The following is a 21,612-nucleotide window of genomic DNA, read 5'->3' as shown; positions in this document are numbered from 1 at the left end:
TGTGAGCTGCCTACAACCTGTAACCAATGAGGTACTTTGAGGAAGTCATCAAGAAATTGTATGATATAAAGAGAAAACTGACTGAAATGTAAGGGGGACAAGCAAAGGTCTCCACTTGTAGTCTCATAATGTCAGGAGAAATCAAGAAATCAAGAAAGGCCCCCAGTATGTTGGGTGGGCTACCTTTGGTGAGGGACATGGATGAAATTCACACAGGATGGGCAGGAATGAATGAATGGATATAGCATTAAAGGGAACTCATGAGTCACTAAGATCACATATCTATTTCCCTAGTGTCCTAGAGAAAAATGCAGGAAGACTATTGAAAAGTTTTCTCTGACTCAACTTAGGAATGGCTCTTTTATACAAATGGCTGCTTGTGTGGAACTAAGACCATGACCTAGTCCATACTTGCCCTCTCACTTTTCTAACTACACGAAAGACTAAAGATAGGTATAAGGACATTAAGAGAATTAGTTTAAAAATAAAAAATTAAAAAAAAGAGAGAATTAGTTCATTTGCTACAGTGACATGGAGAAACAGCTGCTTTGAAGATTGACTATAGTACCGCCACCAGGGAGCATTTAAATGAGAAGGGGGGGTGGGGCACCAGACTATGGATGACAAATGAACAATAAAGGGTTTATATTTTTATATTTACATAACCACTACCTGTGATCATTTAAAAGGCTTTTCCTATCCAATCTCTTAATTTTTCTTCTATGTTTCTTTAGACAAGGATGATTCCTGAAGATAAAATAATATGGGACTCTACCCTGTATAGCCCCAGTTGAATATATCATGTTCTCCTCTCTATCCACTCATCCCCCTTTATCTTAAAGGTCAAGTTTTCCTATCATTACTGAAGGAGTTGTATTTGCCTGGTGCTGTCAAGGGCAGAAGATTGATTGACATCACAACATGGAATAATTTATATGCTTAGAATTAAAATACTGATCTAACAACTGTGTAGAATTCAGAGTATTTGAGAAGTTCTGTGAAGCCTCTCCAGAAAAGAAATATTGGGTAAACTAAGCCCTTTTTAGTGAAGATTCTCTATCTCATCTCTGGTTGTTAGGCACAATCATGGGCAAGAAGCCTAGTCCTAATTCAAGCATAATGGGTCAGTCTGCTACTTGGTCCATTCATTTCTCAGAGCACAGGAGAGCCTCTAATGCTGGCTGGTTCTTTTTTTTTTCTTTTTTCCTGAGGCAATTGGAGTTAAGTGACTTGCCCAAGGTCACACAGCCAAGAAGTATTAAGTGTCTGAGGTCAGATTTGAACTCTGGTCCTTCTGACTTCAGGGTGGGTGCTCTATCCACTGCCCCATCTGGCTGCCCCTGGTTCTTCATTCTTGAAGAAGACCAAAATGACATTACTATGTTAAGTTATAATATTCCAACTGTGGCTGATCAGACCAATACGAGCTCAGAATTCTCTGCCACAGATCAGAGACAATAATCCATATGAACATCTAGAGTGGATTCTCTAAATTTGTGCATCTCAAGTTTCTTTTGAATTGAATAAATTCTGCTTTGCTCACAGAGCACATTTTCTCTGATGAGGGGACACTATGCTGGGAGGTTCTGTGCCAGTGGCCTCCTAAGTTATCCACTTCCAAAGTTCTTAAGAAAGACATGCGAGTGTCCTAAAAGGACACTTGATGAATTTAAAAAGCAATAAAATAAACATTTTATTAATAAAATTATAATTAAATAAGAAGGAAAAGCAAAATACTCTTTTGGGTAAGTGTACATTTGGCATTCAAATAATGTGGTCAGTCCAAATGTGCTGTCTGCAGTAGAGTGTGACAATTTAGTTAAGAAAGGATCTGATATCTTCTCTACTCAGGCGTTCTTCAGAATCTTACTAAGAAACAGTTCAGTTTCCTGGCAGGACGCTGGCAGACTGTCCAGCTTTCTCAGACACACAACAATGAGCTCAGCACAGTGGCTCTGCAGACCTTCAGTTAGTCTAATACCTCTCCTTTAGGCCAAAATCAGCACAAGCAGCAGAGAATTCTTTGCTGTATTTCATCTTAGAGGCTGCATTGAGTGTACAACCATCTGCAAATCAAAAAGCATGGGCTAACACTCCCTGCTTGTAGCCTTTTCAAGGGGAATTTTCTCTCAGTGTGGCAGCTGACCTCGAGGCAGTATTCCTCAGTGAAGGCACATGGCTGAAAGCATCACGCTAAAAAAGCACAGGAGCAAGCAGCCAGCCTTGTTCCACCCTGTGCATAATGCCATTGTGGCAATGGTGTGCAATCCTAATGAGCTTTTCTAGGCAACCAAACTTTGACATAATTTCCCATAAACCTTAATTATTGACAATAGCAAAGGTCTTGGTCAGTTCTACAAACATCTTGTTAAGATTTTTGTTCTGAGGGGCAGCTCAGTGGATAGAGCACCAGCCCTGAAGTCAGGAGGACCTGAGTTCAAATCTGACCTCAGATACTTAACACATCCTGGCTGTGTGACCCTGGGCAAGTCCCAATTGCCTCAGCAAAAAAAAAAAAAAAACACTCAGACTTATTTATTTTATTTGTTTATTATCATTATGATTATTTTCCTTTAAAGTTTGTCCTTTTTTGGCACACTGATGACAAGGGTCTCCAGATCTCCATAAATTTTTTCTTTGACTTGATCAGGGTTTACCAAGGTGGGACCACAGGCACTGATGATGGGCATCATGGCCCAGCATTTTCCCGCAAGTGGCAATCAAACTGTCACGAACCTGTTGTTCACTCCTTTCAGTAGGTACACCAGCTTGTTGACTAGACTAGTTTTGATTGCAAAACCCACAACTGCTTCACAGTACTTCCCTTCACTAGAGCCAGAAAATGTGTATCCAGCTCCTACTTCAGGAGGCTGACTTTCATTTACCAACCTTATTTCACTCAGGAATGCAATTTGGATTTGATACCTGGCGAATTCTCTTGCCACAAGAACTGCTCATCTTTTAGGTTTATTTTAGATTTAGGTTTTTGTGTCTAAAAGTGTGCACACATTCCATGTACTGAGGATGAGTAGAATCATCTTTGCAGACGTTTTTGCACTTTTTTTGCGTTTTGACTACAGGGTAGGATACCCATCTGACATAGTAATCAGGTCAAGGTTGGGTAAGCAAGTGATTTTTAGGGCACCTTTTCTTTTTTTTTTAATTAAAGTTTTTTTATTTACAAAATATAAGCATGGGTAATTTTTCAACATTGACCCTTGCAAAGCCTTCTGTTCCAAATTATCCCTTCCTTCCCCCCACTAGATGGCAGGTAGTCCAATACATGTTAAATATGTTAAATCCAATATATGTACACATATTTATACAGTTATCTTGCTGCACAAGGAAAATCAGATCAAGAAGGAAAAAAAAAACTGGGAAAGAAAATAAAATGCAAACAACAGAAAGAGTAAGAATCTATGTTTTGCTCCACACTCAGTTCCCATGGTTCTCTCTCTGGGCTCTCTTCATTACTGAACAATTGGAATTGGTTTGAATCATCTCATTGTTGAAGAGAGTAGGGCACTTTTTCTAACTCCTTCCTCATACTAGAAGGTGAATGGGACAATCCCTAAAAGGCTACTCAGGAGGCTGTCCACTGATGCTGCCAGTTGAAAGACAATCCTCTGGCCCGAATTTGGCAGGGTTTGGACCATAGCTCCCAATGTATGTGCACCTACTGCTTCATCACTCACCAGTCACTTTATTTTTAGAATTGCCATTTTTATTATATTAGCTCAGCCTAGACATGAACATTTGATATTTTAAAATTTGTTTTTATTAAAGCTTTTTATTTTCAAAACATATGCATAGATAATTTTTCAACATTGACCCTTGCAAAAACTTGTGGTCTAATTTTCCCCCTTTCCCCCTCTCACCGCCTCCCCTATATGATAAGTAATCCAAAAATACGTTAAACATGGTAAAAATATGTATTAAATCCAATGTATGCATACATATTTATACAATAATGATGTTGCAAAAGAAAAATCAGGTCAAAAAGGAAAAATGAGAAGGAAAACAAAATACAAGCAAACAACAATAAAAAGAGTGAAAATGCTATGTTGTGGTCCACACTCAGTTCCCACAATTTCTCTCTGGGTGTAGATGGCTCTCTTTATCACAAGATCTTTGGAACTTCGCCAACCACTTGAGATAGTTAAAAATGGCAAAATGGAATGGGTGATGTCCACCAGAGGAAGTCTTCATCTCCCTAACTTCATCTCCCTTAATCATCATTAAGGTCCTTTGATTACCCTCAATCTGATTTAGCCCACTTGCCAAAACGATTTACTGTAGTTTGAGAATTATGCACATGACAGCTTTTGGGGGCTGCAGGTGAGAGTTAGGTGGATCAGGTGGATACCAAAGGTGGAAATCATCCCTGTAAGGTTTAGCCTTTAGTTCAGAGGGACTAGTCTTCCCTGAACACACCCTATATCCTCCTCATACTATATGAGTCAAAGAACTACCCAAAGAGTATTAGAGTTCTATGTGTAGCACATTTTTGCATTGAAAGTGCTAAGATTTCTAATATTATCATTACTATTACTACTAATATAGTGCTTTAAAATTAGCAGATGTTTTACATATATTATTTCATTTAATTCTCACAACCTTGTGAGGTACAAAATGACAATTTTTAAAAATCATAATTAAACAAAATGAAACAAAAAATAATAATGGCAAGAAAAGAAATTCAGGAAGTGAAACTTTGTTTACATGATTTTGCCAGTAAAAGTATAAATTTTTTCAATGATTCTTTTCTTTAAGTTAAAAATTATTTTAACATGTACTTGGGGGAAATATAATTTTAAAACAGTTGCTTTTACATTGATCAGTTTTTAAAAGTCATAGTAATAACATCAATAATAAAAGAGGAAAATAATGAATTGATATCACTATGTTAATGTAGTTTAAAAATGGCGGGGGAAGGCAGGGATGGTGGTAGAACCTTGTACCTCTATACTGCTATATCACAGTAATAATATTTTTTTCAACCTTTTTAGTCACTCTTTGTGACTCCATTTGGGGTTTTCCTGGTAAAGATACTGAAGTGGTTTATCATTTCATTCTTCAGCTCCTTTTACAGATGAGAAAATAGAGACAAATGAGATGAAATAATTTGCCCGGGATCACATTAAGTGTCTGAAACCAAATTTGAATTCGGGAAGAAAAGTCTTCCTGATTCTAAGACTGGCATTCTATCCACTGTGCAACATAGCTGCCCTAGAATATTATAGTTTGTTTTTGAGCTTTAACACCTGAAAATCTACCAAAGAAGTGATTCGAATTGATGTTTTCATATTTATGTTTAGTAGACAGCATAGTTAGATTTGGCTATTTTTATTTGTAGTTAATCAGAGAATTTTTAAAATTTTTTAAATAAAAATCTTTTTATTTTCAAAATATATGCAAAGATAGCTTTTAACATTCACCCTTGCAAAATCTTGTGTGCCATATTTTTCTTCCTTCCTTTCCCCTCTCCTAGGGGATTAAATGCATGTAATTCTACACATTTACATAATTACCATGCTACACAAGAAAAATCAGATCAAAAAGGGAAAAAATGAGAAAGAAAATAAAAATCAAGCAAACAACAAAAAAGGTGAATATATTATGTTGTGATCCACATTTAAGACCCATGGTCTTCTCTCTGGATACAGGTGGTTCTCTCCATCACCTCACTGTTGAAAAGAACCAAGTCTATCACAGATTATGGTCATCTGTGATGGTCATCTGATAGACTGTGATGTGACCATCACATCATCTTGTTGCTGTGTACAACGTTCTTTTGGTTCTACTCACTTCGTTCTCTGAAATCATTCTGCTGATCATTTCTTATAGAATAATATGCATTCAAATGCCATAATTTATTCAGCCATTCTCCATGATGAGCATCCATTCAGTTTCTAGTTCCTTACCACTACAAAAAGAGCTGCTACAAATATTTTTGCACATGTGAGTTCTTTTCTCTTTTTATGATGGGATAGACCTAGTAGAGACACTGCTGGATCAAAGGGTATGCAGAGTTTGGTAACCCTTTAGGCATAATTCCAAATTTCTCTCCAGAATGGCTGAATCCATTCACAACTCCACCAACAATGTATCAGTGTCCCAGTTTTCCCGCATCCTCTCCAACATTCATCATTACTTTTTCCTGTCATCTTAGCCAATCTGAGAGGTGTGTAGTGATACCTCAGAATTGTCTTAATTTGCATTTCTCTGATCAATAATGACTTAGAACATTTTTTCATATAACTAGAAATGGTTTTAATTTTTTCATCTGAAAATTGTCTATTCATAACCTTTGACTATCAATTGGAGAATGGCTTGTAGAGAATACTTTTAACTAATTATTTAAAAATAAAATCTTAAATATGAGAATAAATTTGGTCAAGATTCATAAAAATCCCATTTCAGAAGTGAATTCTAATAAGACCAAAATATCTACAAATGGTACAATCTAGGCGACTATTAAACAGTATCACTGATGTTGATGGGATCTTAGGTCCTTGGTAGCCAAGTAGATCTAAGGAAGGGGATTAACTGGGGAAGGTCTAAATTACTATAAATAAATGGGAAGCCATGCTACGCCCTAAGGGAAGCAGGGAAGAGAACCAACAGTCCTTTTACTCTTAAGTGGGCCTTTTATTATCCTTTTGTTATTTCATTGACAAAATTATCATGATCCTGCAGTTAGTGAATCCAAGGAGAAGACTAAGCTATAGAGATCAACCCTAGAGATTAGTTTTCTCTTATTAAAAAAAACATACTGGTACCCTACTTATTTAATTACTTCTTTAGGAAACACCTACCCTATGGCAGCAAGTTCTCTAGGGATTTTGCCTGCCTTATGGTGGTTTTCCCCCTGTTATAGCTAGTTCATTAAGAACTTAGCCCCATGTCTAATGATTAAAACTCCCTTTTGGAACAGAAGCATAATAAAATTTTTGCCTCTTGATTTGGAAATGATCTAAGCCTACAAATTCTTTTAAGACACTTCATGATACTGACCATAAACCCCAATATATTTTGGGGGTTCAATCTCACATTCCAACATTTGGTTGCTTATATGGGAAGAGCCCTGGAACCCAACATATTCTGAGGGTTCAGCACTTCTATACTCTCATAACTCACTAATGTAACATTTTCTTGATTTGTTCTTTAATTTTAAAACAATTGACAAAAAAGAAGATTTTGACTTTAAACATTTTTTCAAATTCAATAAAAACACTTCATTTTGGAAAAAAAATTTGCACTTACCAAGTAAAAACACTTACTGATAGTCACACTATTTTGTTCTTTGAAATTTTAAATACATGTAAAGGTGTAAAGACTGAGCATGTCTAAATCTGAATCCTGTGCCCTGTATTTCCTGCTATGTGAGTGGAAGTAGCCTCCTTAATCAGAATAGGCGGACATCTAAAACTCATGAATGTAAAGATTTCTGATTGTTAGTGACTAAATAGAATTGGGATGTAAGCCACCTACTCCCCTACAATCAGGAACATCATTAGTAGAGAGCCTAGATGCTCATGATTGTTTTTAGGGTACCAAAGAACCCTGTGGAAGGATGAACTATGACATACCTGGCTTTCAGAAAATGGGGGCTAAGGTGACCAGCATTATTTCTAAATTAAAACTCCAAGAGGTCATTATAAAATGACATTATTGAAGCAATTTGAATTCTCTTTTTTTTGGTACAATCACAAATTAATAGACATCTCCATCCTAATTGTTTTTACACATTATTTGTGCCTGATCTCTTGTTCAGGCTTCTGGATCAGCCACACTTGGACACACTGGACATTAAGCCCCAAATCATGGACTCTTCATTTTGGGGCTCTTCAAGTACCAAGAACCCCAATGACCAAACGCTCACTGTGCTTTCCTTGTTTATTCCAAACCCTCAAGAATATGGAAAACCGTAGGAGTTGGAGATATAAACTGCTCGAAGCAAGGTTACAAATTTACTTTCAAAATGAACATATGTAGCTGAGTTTGTGAGTTTGGGGCCTACTGTGGTGTTCACTGAATTAGCCTCCAAGTAGAACACAATGTTTATTGTTTTTCTGTTTTCTGCACACATTGCTTGCCCTTGGAATGCCAGAAGAGGTAGGTGCGATTATTATCTGCATTGTACATTGAAGAAGGCCAAGATCATTATTGGAGAGGAGTTCATAATAATCTCTCTTGGCCTGGGTCACCCCAAAAGGGAATTCTCTGAGACTTCTCTCTAATGTCTTTACTGTTAAAAAAAAAAAAAATGGTTCATTATTATCTGAAAGCTCTCTCAAAGAGGCATGAGGAAGGCAGAAGATCAGTCTAGAGACAAATAAAACTTGAAATAGGGCAAGACTCTTCAAAAAGTGCCAGTATTTGGGAATCACTGACTCCAAAGGTTGATTTTAAAAATGGAGGCTGTCACAGTTCCCTGGTAATGTTGCTTGTATTCTTTAATAGCACCAAATGTTATCTAGAATCCTATACATTTAAAAGCTTCTGTTTGTGACATTTTCTAATATACTTATGTCATTTTTCATGCCTTGTGTAAAATTTCGAAGCAAAAAACATAACTGACATCTAAAATCTAGGATTTTACAGTGAAATGCCTTCTGCTAAACATGTGCAAATGGATACTAGTCCATAAAGCCCACGTCACTCTGCCTATCTGATTTTTTCAGATAAATGGTATTAATTTAGAAACAAAAAGTGTCAGGTAACTTATTCATGAGTCATATAACAATCCTGAGAATGGAATCAAAATCCCCAGGTGCAAGAAGGACATTTTAGTTCTTCTCTGCAAATATTAAATTCCTTAAAATAAGTTTGCAACAGAATAGCTCTTCAGTGTTCTCGAAGAAGAAATTTAAAATACCAAAGAATGTCCAGGTGTCATACCAGTGGGGATTCTGAGAAGATCCGCTCTATAAACATCTCCCCAACTTAAGGGAAGTTTGCCATGATGGCCACTATAGGCAAAGAAAACTGAAAAGGGAAGGCCCCGAATTTGTTCGGAACTGCAGAATCTAGGTCATAGCAAGATATGCGATAAAAAGGACTAGAGCCAGCCTTTTTAGAACTTGATTCAGCTAAAGAAGTATTAATTAGTCTACACATCAACTTTAACTCCCCAGTGAGCAAAATTAGTAAATTTAACCAAGAAAGATGATCTGAAGGGAAAAGTGCCCTAGAGACCCTTATGAGAGGGCAACTTACCCAGAGGGATGTTTGGAAAGATAGTACATTATCTCTCATCTCTGTGCTTTTATTTTGGCTGATCCCATACCTAGAACTCCCTCTCTCCTCAGTTGTGAGAATCCCTCACTTTTTTTAAGTCTCTGCTGAAGTATCGCCTTCCACACACAAAGTCTCTTATCTCCTCAGATGCTAAAGACCTCCATCCAGAACTGTCCTCTGGTGGCATATCATGTAGTATTTTGCACATATTGTTAGAGAAATAGACGGAGGAGGGGTGAAGCCTACTTGTGACACAGTCAAAAGCCGAAGGTAGAAGAGCTCAAGAGAGTCCACAATGTGTAATACCTCTCCTTCCCTTCCCTTCTTCGCTCTGTCTTTCCTCCATCCTACTTTCTACCTTCCCTCTCTCCTTCCTCTTTTCCTTTTCCATCTCCTTTTCTCTCTTCTCTTTTTTCTCCCTCTCCTTCTTTCCTTCTCTTTTTTTCCTTTCTTCCCTCTCTTTCACCTCTCCTTTTCTTTTTCTCCCTTTCTCCTTTCTCTCTCTTCTTCCTTTCTTCCCTTCTGTTTATCTCTCCCTCCTTCTCTCTCTCTCTATTTTTTTTTAATTTCTTTCCCTTTCTTCCCTCTTTTTCTTCCTCTGTCTGGCTCATAAAGGAATAATAAGTCTAAAGAATATTTATTGTTTCTAAATAAGGAATAAGGTCTAGAGAGAATTTATGGTTTCGTGTAATAGATTATAAATCATCTATTTTGGTCTTTATTTTTTCCTCTTATAACCTTGGGCCAGTGTAAAATGAAGTCAAAGCCAGTCCTACAAAGTTGGTGAGTTTCCAGGCAGAGCCCATTGTTTGACTGCTGTGTTGATGACAGCCCAAGATCAGTCTCTACATTTAGCTGAATGCTGAATGCTCAATGTTTATTTTTATATATATATATTAAGATCAGTTTTTCTCTCATCTCCAATGCTCTTGGAATAATCACATAAGGAAGCTAGTCCACTAAAATAACATATATAACTAATAAATATATATTTATAATAAAATTTACTGAAATAACATATATATAACATAATAAATATGTATTTGTAATATATTTTTATAATATAATTATATAAAATATATATTATGTATCATCTATAAATTTAGTGATAAGATCTGAATCCACCAAAGAAGATTCTTATATATAATAAAATAGAATAATAAATATTATATATTAACATAATATATTATATACAATTAATAAAATATTATGTATTTTATTAATTGTATATAATGAAATATATATATATTTTTAAGATCACTTTTTTCTTCCATCTCCAATGCTCTTGGAATAATCAGATAAGCAAGGCTAGTCCACTAAAATAACTTAAAACATTAAAGAAGACTTACACACATAAGAGGGAGAGTTAAAAGAAGAGTGAATAAGGGTAGGAGCTGCCTAGTACAGACATGGCAACCCCAGCAGACAGTAAGTTTCTGACTACAATAAACAGAAAGGGATTTCTTGATTAAATATGGGTGGGGGTGGATGGGAATTCATCAGCACCTGCTTCCTCAGCTGGGAACACTAGAGAAGAGGAAGTATCTCTAAGGGGGCAGTCTCAGACCTAATTTTGATTGGCTGTGGAGACATTCAAAATGATTTATCAATTTCTAACTATGGTTCCTTTGTTTCATTTGCTTTTGTGGGATTTCTGTGACTCTGCTCATGGTATCTGGTAAGAGAAGTTTAATTTCTAATCTTGGGAATTTTGAAAGGTCTATAAAGGTATTGAAGATCCAACATTTTCACTGCCTATGTGATCTAAACCTACAGAAAGATAATATCAAATTAAAAAATAAAACAGTTTAAATTTGTGCTGAATCTAAGTTTCAGTGGCCAAATGTTTTGTCTTCAATAGCATGTGTGTTGTTATGGGTTTCTTTGGCAGTCTGGCAAAGCCTACAGCTTCTTTTTTTTCCAGAGTAATGTTTTTAAATAACTGAAGGAAATGCTACATTTCAGGTAAAAGTTAGTGAAAATAAAGGTCTCACCATCCCTCTACCTAGCTGAGGCAGATTGAAGGAGTGGGTCATGGGAAATGAGTGGATGCAAGAACTGGGAAATTAGGTTTTTTGATGGATTATCAACTTGAATGCTGAAGTTCCCTTAGTATAAGGACAGGAGTTGAGACAGGTACTAAACTAGGATGACTTCCTAGGAGGCCAGTAGATCCAGCTATAGATTTAGTGATAAGATCTGGATCCACCAAAGAAGATCCTGACTGATAAAAAGCAGAGGGAACATGTGGAACAGCAGCAGGAAGCAGACTCACTCCTAAAAACCAGGATTTATGGGAGGAGGTATAAGGAGAATGACTAAGAATTCAGTGTCTTTGGGGGAATTAGTGTCCATGAATGCCAGGTGATGAAAAAAGCACAAAAGGTCTAAAATGATGGAAAACTTGTATTAAATACATATTTATTGGGTGAGTATTTGTATCCTAAATGTTCCCCATCCTAACTCCTGTACCATACTATAAGGTGGTGCCTTTCTTATTTGGACATTATTTCCTGAAAGGGATGCGGAAAAAAAGGACATTTGTAGGAGAAACACTGAGAAAAGCAGCCTCTCAGTACTGAAACAGAAACACAGGCAAGCTTGAGATCTGAGAGAAAGCATCCACTCATGGAAAAGGGAATTACTGAAGATAAAGATAGTCCAAGTGTTGTTCCCTAGCAATTCACCTTGGATACCCTAATAATTAGGACCATTTAGTAACTTTGGGTCTCTGGCAAGTCGGACAGAAATGTGCATTTTATGCACATTTATGGTAGAGGGGTCACATCACACCAAGAAATCCTGCTTTGAGGAAAGCGGGGTCACAGAAGAGGAGAGGAGAATGGAGAGGGAAGGGGGAAGAACAGAAAGGAGGAGGGGGTCTAGTTTCATTTAGGAGCATCTCCTTATCATTGAGTGGCTCTCACCTGGATGGTCTACCTTGCTGCTGGGAGCTGAGCTGATTGGAGGCTCTGCTTTTTGAAAGCTGATTAGAGAAGAGAGGACCCTTCTTTCACTTTGAAAGGCTAGTAGAACAAGGAAAGGCTTAAACAAGCGTTGACTTTTTACTGCAATTTGCAGGCAGCTTCAGATCTGGGAAACCCCTCTGAGCCAAGGGGAGAGCACTGATGTGAATGGCTGTTTAAACTACGTTTAAGGGAACTGCTTTTGTTGAAGGAGCTGACAGTGTCTAGCAATAAAGTGCACTTGAGGCTTTCTGCTTTCATTAAGAGAATTTCACACTGTTTCAGTTGCTTATGAGTAGCAGCCAAACAGCCCTGCAGGAGAGTGGAGACGCCCAAAGAGGAGCAGCTCTTTCTGGTAGGTGACAGGTAGTAAGATTCTTCCTTAAAGAACTCAAAGCCTCCTATGAGTAGCCCTGGGTACAAGTGTACATAACAAGGGCAACGAGGGAAAACCCATGTGTCCAGTGACAATTCTGGACTGCAGCTGAGGAATGTTTAAAAGCACAGCTTCTCGTTCCTTTGGGTTGGAGATGGTGCTCTAGAATTCCAGGAGCTAAAGGCAGTTTCCCAGATGTGGACCCAGAGTTTTACGGAGAGAAAGCAGCTACCTAAGACCCAGACAGGATCAGAGGGAGGGTGAGCAGAAGGCGTGTCCATAATAACCTGTAGATCGCATGAAAACTAGAGGATGGGGGCTCCATCCTTTACATCTTTTATCTGTTTCGACAGGCTGGTCACTGCTGGATGGCTGACCCAGAACAGAGGCCCTTGCCTGGCCATCCCCTCCTTCCTGAAAATAGGGCAAGAGATGACAGGTTGGGAGATTCTAGCCATGCTTTTCCCCCAATCACCACCGTCAACTTAACCGTCATTTATGCACTCCCAGAGCACCAGTAATGGCTGGGAGAGAAAGAGGGGAAGAAGTTTTCTCCATGGGACAGATTATTCAAAGCAAATCCCTGGGGAAAGTGGGGGGCAGGGGTAAGCGGGGAGAAAGAGCACACGTGCAACAGATGCTGGGCAATCCCTCCTCCGCCCTTCCTAGGTTCCGGGCTCCAACTTGAGCAGGAGGGATTAAGGCATCATGCCCCTGTCTCCGGCCTGCCTGCTCCAACATCAAAACAGGAAACACCCCACCAGAGGCCACATTTTCCCTTCACTGAGCCACAGATTATTAGGCCAGGGAACTTGGTGTTCTTCCACAACGGTCCGGGGGAGAGGGCAGAGTGAGGCTGGGGATCCCCTTCAGCCCCTGTTGCTAGGCAGAGAACCAAGCTGTCAGACCCCAGTCCCTGAAAGCCGGGCCTGTGTTTAGGAGGGGGGGAGGGCGAGAAGCGAGCCGGGGGTGCAGATGAGCTGTTTCCTCTTGGATGTTCCCCTCCAAGGTGGGGGTGAGGAGATGGGGAACAGGAGTCTCCTCCTGGGAACGCCAGACATTTCCCAAGAATTAGCCTGACGTGCCAGACATTCCCGGCAGCCGCCAAGTGCGGCGTGGGGAGGGGACGCTGCAGGAAGGGAAGTTTCCACACCTGGATTCCAGACCAAATCCCTTGGTGGAAGGCAGTCCTGCGGGGATGAGGAAGGGGGGCAGGGCCTAACAGCCCGGACCAGTCCCTTTGCTTCTCTGGGCCTCAGTTTCCCCACCTGTAGTCGGGGAGCTGCCCCCGACGTTCTCTCGGGACACCGGCTCCCAAACCCACAATCCTCCCCCCCACAAAGTCACACAGAGCCCGAGAAAAAGGCCAAGCAGCTTTTATTGGCCCTGCTGTGTCCCGGCGGCCGCTCACTCCTTGAGGGAGAAGTGCATCTTGTCATTGATCATCTTGCGCTCCGGGTTGAGGCGCTTCAAGATCTGGGCCAGCACGTTGACTGTCTGGTCGCTGCTGAGCCCCGTCTTCTTGGTCTGGAACTTCTTCAGCAGGTCCTTGGTGGTCATGGGCTTTCGGGTCAGGTAGCGCCTGACCGCGTCCTCTGTCACCTGCACATCACTGGAGGGAGAAAGGCCGGGGGTCAGGGGGCGGAGGTTCTGTTGCCCAGATCCCAGAAACGGCCCCTTACTCATTACTGTCCAGGCCAGCTCCAGGTCCTAGAAGTGGCCCCTTGCCCGCTGCTGCCCAGCCCGGCCCCAAACCCCCCAAATGGCCCCTTATTCACCCACTGCTGCCCAGCTCCCCCAACCTCCCCCAAATGGCCCCTTACTCACCCACTGCTGCCCAGCTCCCCCAACCCCCCCAAATGGCCCCTTACTCACCCACTGCTGCCCAGCTCCCCCAACCTCCCCCAAATGGCCCCTTACTCACCTGCTGCTGCCCAGTTCCCCCAACCTCCCCCAAATGGCCCCTTACTCACCCACTGCTGGGCGTGGACTTGCCGGACTGAGGCTGGGGCGTGGATTTCCCCGAGATGCTCTGGGGCCCGGCATCCAGCCTCAGGCGCTTGGCGGCGGGCGTATCACTGGGTCCCGTCTGCCGCTTCCCTGCATGGAAACGTCAAACCCCAGGTCAGAGCTGGAGGGGTCTCTCAGAGCTCAGGCTTCTCTACACCTGAGCAGGAGCCCCTCCTTCAGGAGCCTCCAAAGGCCTCCCTGGCCCCTCTCTCTGAGCCAGAGGACGGGGGCTCAAGCGCGGGCCTGGCCTCCCTGGACTTTGCTTCCAAGGCCCATGCCATCCCGGCCACCTTCCTCGGGGCCGTCCCCCTTGTCACTGTGCGCACAAAGTGGGTCCCAGGACTCAACAACACACTGCAGTGGCAGAGGGGGGCGCTCTCCCCTCCCAGGTCTGGGCCCCTGCCCCTGTACCCCCAAAATGAGCTTGTCTGGCCTCAGAGGGGCCAACAGAACCTCCCAAAGAGAAGCTGGGAAAGTGCCCGAAAAGGGGAGGGAGAGACGGGGGCCCGCTCCTGGCCCCTGGGGGACACGGGCTCATGGGGGAGCGGGGGAGGCCGGGGCCCGCCTCACCTTGCTCCAGCTTGCTGGCGGCTGCCCGCAGGGTGGAGGACGTGCTGCCGCTGTCCACGCTGGGAGTGCTCGGGCGGCTGTTGCCCCTGGAGCTGCTGCCCGAGGCCTTCCGCTCCCTCTTGGGGGGAGTCTTCTTCTTCTGCAGAAAGGGGTAAGGGAGACTGAGCCGGGGAAAGGCAAAGACGAGCCCGCCGGGGCTCCCCCCGGGCCATACTCACGGTCATGAAGAGGGCCGAGGACGCCTCGTTGTCGATGTCGCTCTCCTCGGAGGTGTCCGACTCCTCGCTGCTGTCTCCTGAGGGGCAAAAGGGAGCCTGAGCCCCGGCCCGCCCCCCAGAGTCCCGGGGCGGGCAAAGGGGCATCTCGCCCGGACTCTGCCCTCAGGGAGCTGGCCTGGTGGCGGGTACTGGCAGGTACAGAACCCAGCCCAAGAAGCGGCCTTAACTGTGGGCTGCCCTGGCAGGGAAAGCTGGGCCAGGCCAGAGGAGGCAGGGAGGGGAGCTGGGGCTCCAAGGAGGGGACCTGGGGCTCCAAGGAGGGGAGCTGGGGGAGGCAGGGAAATTGGGGGAGTCCGAGAGGTTTTGGGGGTAAGGAGAGCTTTTGGGGAGTCCTGGGGGCTTCTGGGGCTTCCTGGTGCATTTCCCCCAGCAGCTTAGGGGCCAGGGAGAGGATTAGCACTAAGCACAAGAGGAGCGGGGAGTGGGGGCGCCTGAAGGGAGGGCCAGGGAACCGTCAGCCAAGAGGGCATCTGGGGACCCTGGGGACCCGGCTGCGCAGAGGCAGCGTGAAGGCCTCGAACGCCGGGCCGGCTCCTCCTCCGGCCATCAAGCTCACCTTTCCTCCTCTTCTTCTCCTGCGGGTTGGGGACCTTCTTATCTTCTTCCTCCTTCTCCTCCTCCTCGGGGGGCTTCTCCTCCTCACTCTCCTCACTGCTTTCACTTTCCTCATCAATGCCTGAGGGGAAGCCAGAACACTCTCCTGGTCCGGGGACCCCGACCTGCCCCTGCCTGCTGCTACTGGCACCCCGAGACTTAGCCCAGGCTTAAAGCATCCTCTGCAGCTAAAGGCCTGTGGCTCTCTGCTCCTTCCCAGCCTTCCTCACGGAAAGCGCTCCCTCCCCTGCCACTGCCTCCTCAGCTCCTTACAGGAGCCTGGCTTTTGGAAGCAAACGGACTCCATTTTGCAACCACTGTCATCAAGGTTACCTTTGATCTCTTAATTAAGCATAATTGCCTTTTTCTCTTTCCAACTGGATGTTGCCCACACGCGTTTCCAATTCAACATAAGGAAAGCAGAGCTTATCCCATTCCTCCCCCACCCCACAAACCCTTTGAGGGCAGGGCCTTTTTCTCTCCAGCACAAGTCTCCTCAGTGGCCCGCGTTTAACCAGTACTGGCCGACCTGCTCTGCACAAGGAAAGACAAAGGGAGGGATGGGTCCTGCCCTCAAGCCCACACCTACCTTTAGGGCCGTCCTCCTCCTGCTGGACCACCTTGGTTTTCCCTACTGCCTCCTCCTCAGAGCTGCTGCAGGGGAAAGCACAGGCTGCAGGTGAGCAGGTGGTGGAAGGAAGAAGGGGAGGGGTTGGGGGGGGAAGGGGATGGAGCCCGTGTCCCTTACCTGGAGCCATCTGACATGTAGTCCACCTCCTGGCCCTCAAAGTCCCCATCATCGCTGTCCTCAAAGGCCTCATCATCAGAGCCCTTCTTCTTCTTCTTCTTGCCCCCCCTGGAGGCAGCTGCCTTCTTCTTGCTCTTGGGGACCTTCTCTCCTGGGGAGAGCAGGGCGGGGTCAGGTCCTGGTCACTGATCCCTGGGGGCCTTTCCCCCGGCACAGCCCCAGCCCCCCATGCTCACCCTCCTCCCCACTGCTGTTGCTGTCCTCAGAGCTCATCTCCAGGTCGTCCTCCAGGTCGTGGATGCGGAGCTCACTGGGCTTCTTCCGGCTCTTCTTCTCTTTATGCTCATCCTCATCCTCGTCGTGGTCCTGGTCCTTCAGCCGCCGCTGCTGCATGATGCTGAAGTGGTTCAGGACTTTGTTCCTCCTGCAAACAAGGCTGTGCATCATGTGGGGTCGCCACGAGGGGCAGTCCCTCTATCCCGGAAGCCTCCCTGACTGAGGAGGCCCACTCAGAGCTCTCTGCCTTCCCCTCCGCGCTTAGGCTTGTTTGCACTGGGAGGGCTGTGGGGTCTGTCTGTCTCAGGCCCTTCCAAAGCCAAGGAGCAGGGGCAGGAACCCTCGTGGAATTAGGAAAGCTACCCATGATCCGCTGCTGTCACATTCCCCTGGATCCCCGGATCACAGAAGAAGAGCCGGAGCAAACTCAGACGTCCCCTGGCCCGGGACCTGAGGGGACTCGGCCAAGCTCTCAAAGGCAGAAGAGGATTTTCCCCATCACTAGCTCTCTGACCCAGGGCCACTAGGAGGCAGAGGACACACGGAGCATCACACAGCCCAGGAAGTTCGATAAAGAGCTACCACAGCAGCCTGACGCAAAGGCTGAGGGGGGAGCACAGCTGGAGCCCGGGGACCCCCCGCAGGCTGCAGTGACTGAGCCCCCATGGGAGGTGGGCCCTCCCTGCTATCCCGGCCCACTCACCTTTCCCATTCCTCCTCGGCCTCCTCGGCGGTGAGCGTCCGGTGCCGCGCCAGAGGAGTGAAGTTGTACCAGTTGTGCACGGGGAAGGCTTCGAAGGCCCCGTCGGGGCACTGGGTGAAGATGTAGTACGAGGTGTTTTCTGTCACCCCGCCCTTCTTCACTCCTTTGAACCTGCAGCAGGCAAGAGGAAAGAGGACAAAGATGTCTTCGCTGTCCGGGCCCTGCCACTCCTCCGGGGCCTCCAGGTCTCTCAGCCCGCTGAGTCTCAAGGCACGGACAGGGTTGGGAACATGGCCCAGGATGGGGCCAGAGCCTCAGGCAGACCAGGAGCTCCCCGGGGCCTCATCCCCTAAAGCTGGAAGAATGCTCCAGCCCCGCTTCCCCTCCCAGGAGGACAAAAGGCCAGACCCAGGGGGGGGGGCCTCCCCAAGGCCCGCTCACCTTCTGCCTGTTTTGCCGTTGACTTTGAGTAGCCAGGGCTGGTCTTCAGCCTTGAAGGCCTTGAGAACGATGCCGTACTTCTTCCTCCTGGCCTCATCCCGGAGCTTCCGGTTAAACTCACTGCCAGCCCCAGACTCTGGCATCTCTTCCTCCTGATAGATCTTCTTGTTGCTCAGATCCCGTTCCATCTTGGCCTGACACGTGAGAAGCAAACTCATCTCGGAGCCCCCGCAAGAACTGGGGGGGGGGGGGACATCTTGCCTCACCTCCCGCAGCCCCCAGGAGTTGGCTGGTCCAGCCTTACGCTATTCACCTCCACTGTCCAGGCTCTGATCCAGCCCTGCCTTCTTCGGCCCTTCCTAAGAACTTACCCTCAGTGTTCTTTTAGGGTTATGACTTATTTTTGCAGTCCAGTATTTAATTAGGAAACCGTTTTCTTGTGTTTCTTTTCTATCTTGTTAGGTTCACTGACAGACTGAGCATACAATAGGTGTCTAACGAATACTGGGCAAACTGAAAGAATGGGGAGATGCCCTTTCTTCTACCCATGTAGGCCTCATACTCCTGGGCCTGGAAATCACCAAACCTCGCTTTCTGAGTCAGCCGCAAAGCTTTCATTCCTTCCACCTTAAGGCTCCTAGATCACTATGGCGCGATCCCAGACTTACCTGGTGCCAGGTGGAGAAGTTGACTTTGTCAGCTGCATTGAAAGCCATAATATTGTACCTCTTGAGGTTGTTCCTGTGGGAAAAGAATTGTCAGCAGGCCAGGAAAAGTAGGCAGGTAGAACAGAAAACCAGCTGAGGCTGGGATCTGAGCTTCCCCGCCCGGCCCGGCCCAGCAGAACTCACTTGGGAACTCGAACGACATATTCGGTCACAGTCTGGCTGCTGGTCCCCTACAGAGAGAGAGACACGAGTCGGAGAAGCGGGCCACAACTATGACAAGCCGCCCACGGTAACACACGCCCAACAGACACCAGCCACTGACCGGGGGCCCAGCCCCCTGCCTGCGCCCGAACGCATCCACCTGCTCGCACTCTCAGGGAGGGAGGCGCCCCCCGCAGCATGAATGCACCAGCCCCCCAGGGACCAGCGGGCAGCAGCCAGGCACACGGGAGGGGCTGTCCGAATGCTGTGCGGAGAGCGCCCCCCCACGCACGCGCCCTCACCCCCAGAGGCGGGCTCCCAGGAACAGACACTGGCACGCGCACGGGGAATGCTGCTACTCACCGAGTCCCCCCACCCAGGCACCCCGTGCCTCCCAATCACCGGTACAGACACACACCCCTGCATTCACACCCGGGGACCCTGCTGCCTTCCGCTCCCGTTGGCACACGCACAAACACGGGGGACGGGGACCCAGACGCCCCCACTCACACCAGGGCGGACACAGTCACGGCTGAACATTCACGGGCTGCCGTCTCATCCACTCACCAAGGTCGTCATGGCCAGTGCCGGGGAGCGCAGTGAACGGCCTGAATGAAGATCCGTAGATTCCCGACAACTGGACGCACAGCTCCACAACAAACAGGCTTAGACTACAGGGACTGAAGCTCCGGTCCCAGCTATTTAACCATCGCCGGATCCGGAAGTGACTGCGTCGTCGTCATGACAACCGCCGGCTGCCTTCCGCGTCCCTTCCCTTTCTCTAACTTGTGAACTCTTCTCTGAGGATGTTAGCTCGCCCCTCTCTGAAAGCTCAGTCCCTCTCCAGGGCTACAGGCAAGCCTGGGGGCGGGCCTGGAAGGGCTTTTTGGTCCCTTCTCCTTTTCTAACTTGTGAACTCGTCCCTCTCTGAAAGCTCAGTCTCTTTCCTGGGTTACAGGCAAGCCTGGGGGCGGGCCTGGAAGGGCTTTTTGGTCCCTTTCTCCCTCCTCCTAGACTAGGTGTAACTTGGAGTGCTCTTCGCGCGTCATTAATTATTCATGAAGCTACAGATTCCCAGCGCCCAAAAGACCCGGGCGTTCACCCTCCCTGTTTGGTCGTCACGTAGGTGCTCTACGCAGAGCGTCCTGGGAAATGTAGTCCTTGATCCTCCAGGGCATGGCGAAAGGGCGCGTAGCTCTGTGCGCAGACGCGCATTCTGTATTTTCTCCCCTTCCCCCACGGATGTAACTTTCGTGGCCTCGTTACTATGGCAACTGCAGCCTTTCCTCATTCCCGATCTCATCCCCCCTTTTCGAAGCAGCAGCAACCACATCTCATAGCTGGTGAGACCTCTGGGGCGCTTGGTCCAACCCTCTTTTCAGCGCAATCTGTGACAAGTGACCCCTTCAGTCCTGTCCAAAGAGCCCGTGATGCGATGCGAGCTGCTCTGTCCAGGAGCAGGCGGCACAGCCGCTTCTGCCACTTTAGGATCTCTTAACTGTTGGGAAGTTTTTCCTTTTCTTTATATCAAGCTTTAATCGCTTTCTTTGGAGCCATTGATCCCCTTTGGGAGCTAAACAGAACGAGACTAATCCTTTCCCTAGAAATAGCCCTTATGATACTAGAAGAGAGGCGTCCTGTCCTCCCAGAATCTTTTCGGGGTTAAAATCTCCATTTCTTAGACGGAATCCTCCACGATGTCAGTCCCACTCTGGCTCCAACCCAGCTCATCAGTTCCATTTCTAAAATATGGTGCCCTCCTGATGTTCTCTATACAGCAGGGCACCTCACTTCCAGAAGCTGCACTTCTCTCTACGGAGCCTAAGAATGAATTTGTCTTTGGGGCTGCCGTATCACACGGTAATTTTTCGGATGAACTTATAGTCTTCCCCAACCTGTACTTGTCAAGTTGATTTTTTTCAACAGAAGTATAGGGCTTGTCATTTATCTCTATTAAAATCCCATCAGCTATTCTGGCAAACATTAAGTCCCTACTATGTCCCAGTCGCTGCCAGTGGAGACAAAAAGAAATCCTGGAGACAGTCCCTGTTCTCCAGGAGCTCGTAGAGTGAAGGGGGAGACAACATGCTTACAGTTATGTAAAAACAAGCTATATACAGGACAAATGGGAAATAATCAATAGAGAGAAAACATTAGAATTAAGATGGATCAGAAAAGAGTGATGTCAGAGTCAAAGAGAAGCAGGTACCTCTAAATTGTTCATAAGGATCCCTGCAGGCTACATACTTAGCTTTGAAATCCAATATTATCTGTGTTTTAGTTTATTGTTAATTTATTTCATCAAATATTTCTCTATCACGTTTTATTTTAATTCCATTTTAAACTTGCAGCACAAACCTAGAGATACCAGATCTCTCTGTTTGACACCTTTGCTATAGAAGGTGAGATTTTTAACTAGGTCTTAAGGAAGCCAGAGAAACTAGGAGATAGATATGAGGGAGGATTGAATTCCAGATAGGGAAGACAGCCAGTGAAAAGGCACAGAGTTGAGAAATGAGGTGTCTTGTGTGAGGGACA

At 45.7% G+C, this 21,612-nt stretch overlaps 1 protein-coding gene across 1 annotated transcript; it reads right to left on the bottom strand.

Moving 5' to 3' along the window:
- Positions 1-13,945: 13,945 nt before the first annotated feature.
- On the bottom strand, positions 13,946-19,812 carry LOC127544874 (general transcription factor IIF subunit 1-like). The gene is made up of 13 exons (XM_051971756.1): positions 19,642-19,812; positions 19,057-19,103; positions 18,874-18,946; positions 18,206-18,399; positions 17,765-17,935; positions 17,022-17,209; positions 16,786-16,936; positions 16,627-16,691; positions 16,000-16,119; positions 15,384-15,460; positions 15,166-15,304; positions 14,559-14,685; positions 13,946-14,197 (listed from the first exon to the last, which is right to left on the bottom strand). The coding sequence occupies exons 1-13, from the start codon at positions 19,651-19,653 to the stop codon at positions 13,993-13,995; spliced, it is 1,569 nt and encodes a 522-aa protein (XP_051827716.1). The 5' UTR covers positions 19,654-19,812; the 3' UTR covers positions 13,946-13,992.
- Between the last annotated feature and the right edge of the window lie 1,800 nt (positions 19,813-21,612).

Source organism: Antechinus flavipes, chromosome 1, assembly GCF_016432865.1.
Source record: "Antechinus flavipes isolate AdamAnt ecotype Samford, QLD, Australia chromosome 1, AdamAnt_v2, whole genome shotgun sequence".
NCBI lineage: Eukaryota > Metazoa > Chordata > Mammalia > Dasyuromorphia > Dasyuridae > Antechinus > Antechinus flavipes.
Note: the sequence above shows the minus strand (reverse complement) of the source record. Positions and strands in the feature narration are given on the sequence as shown.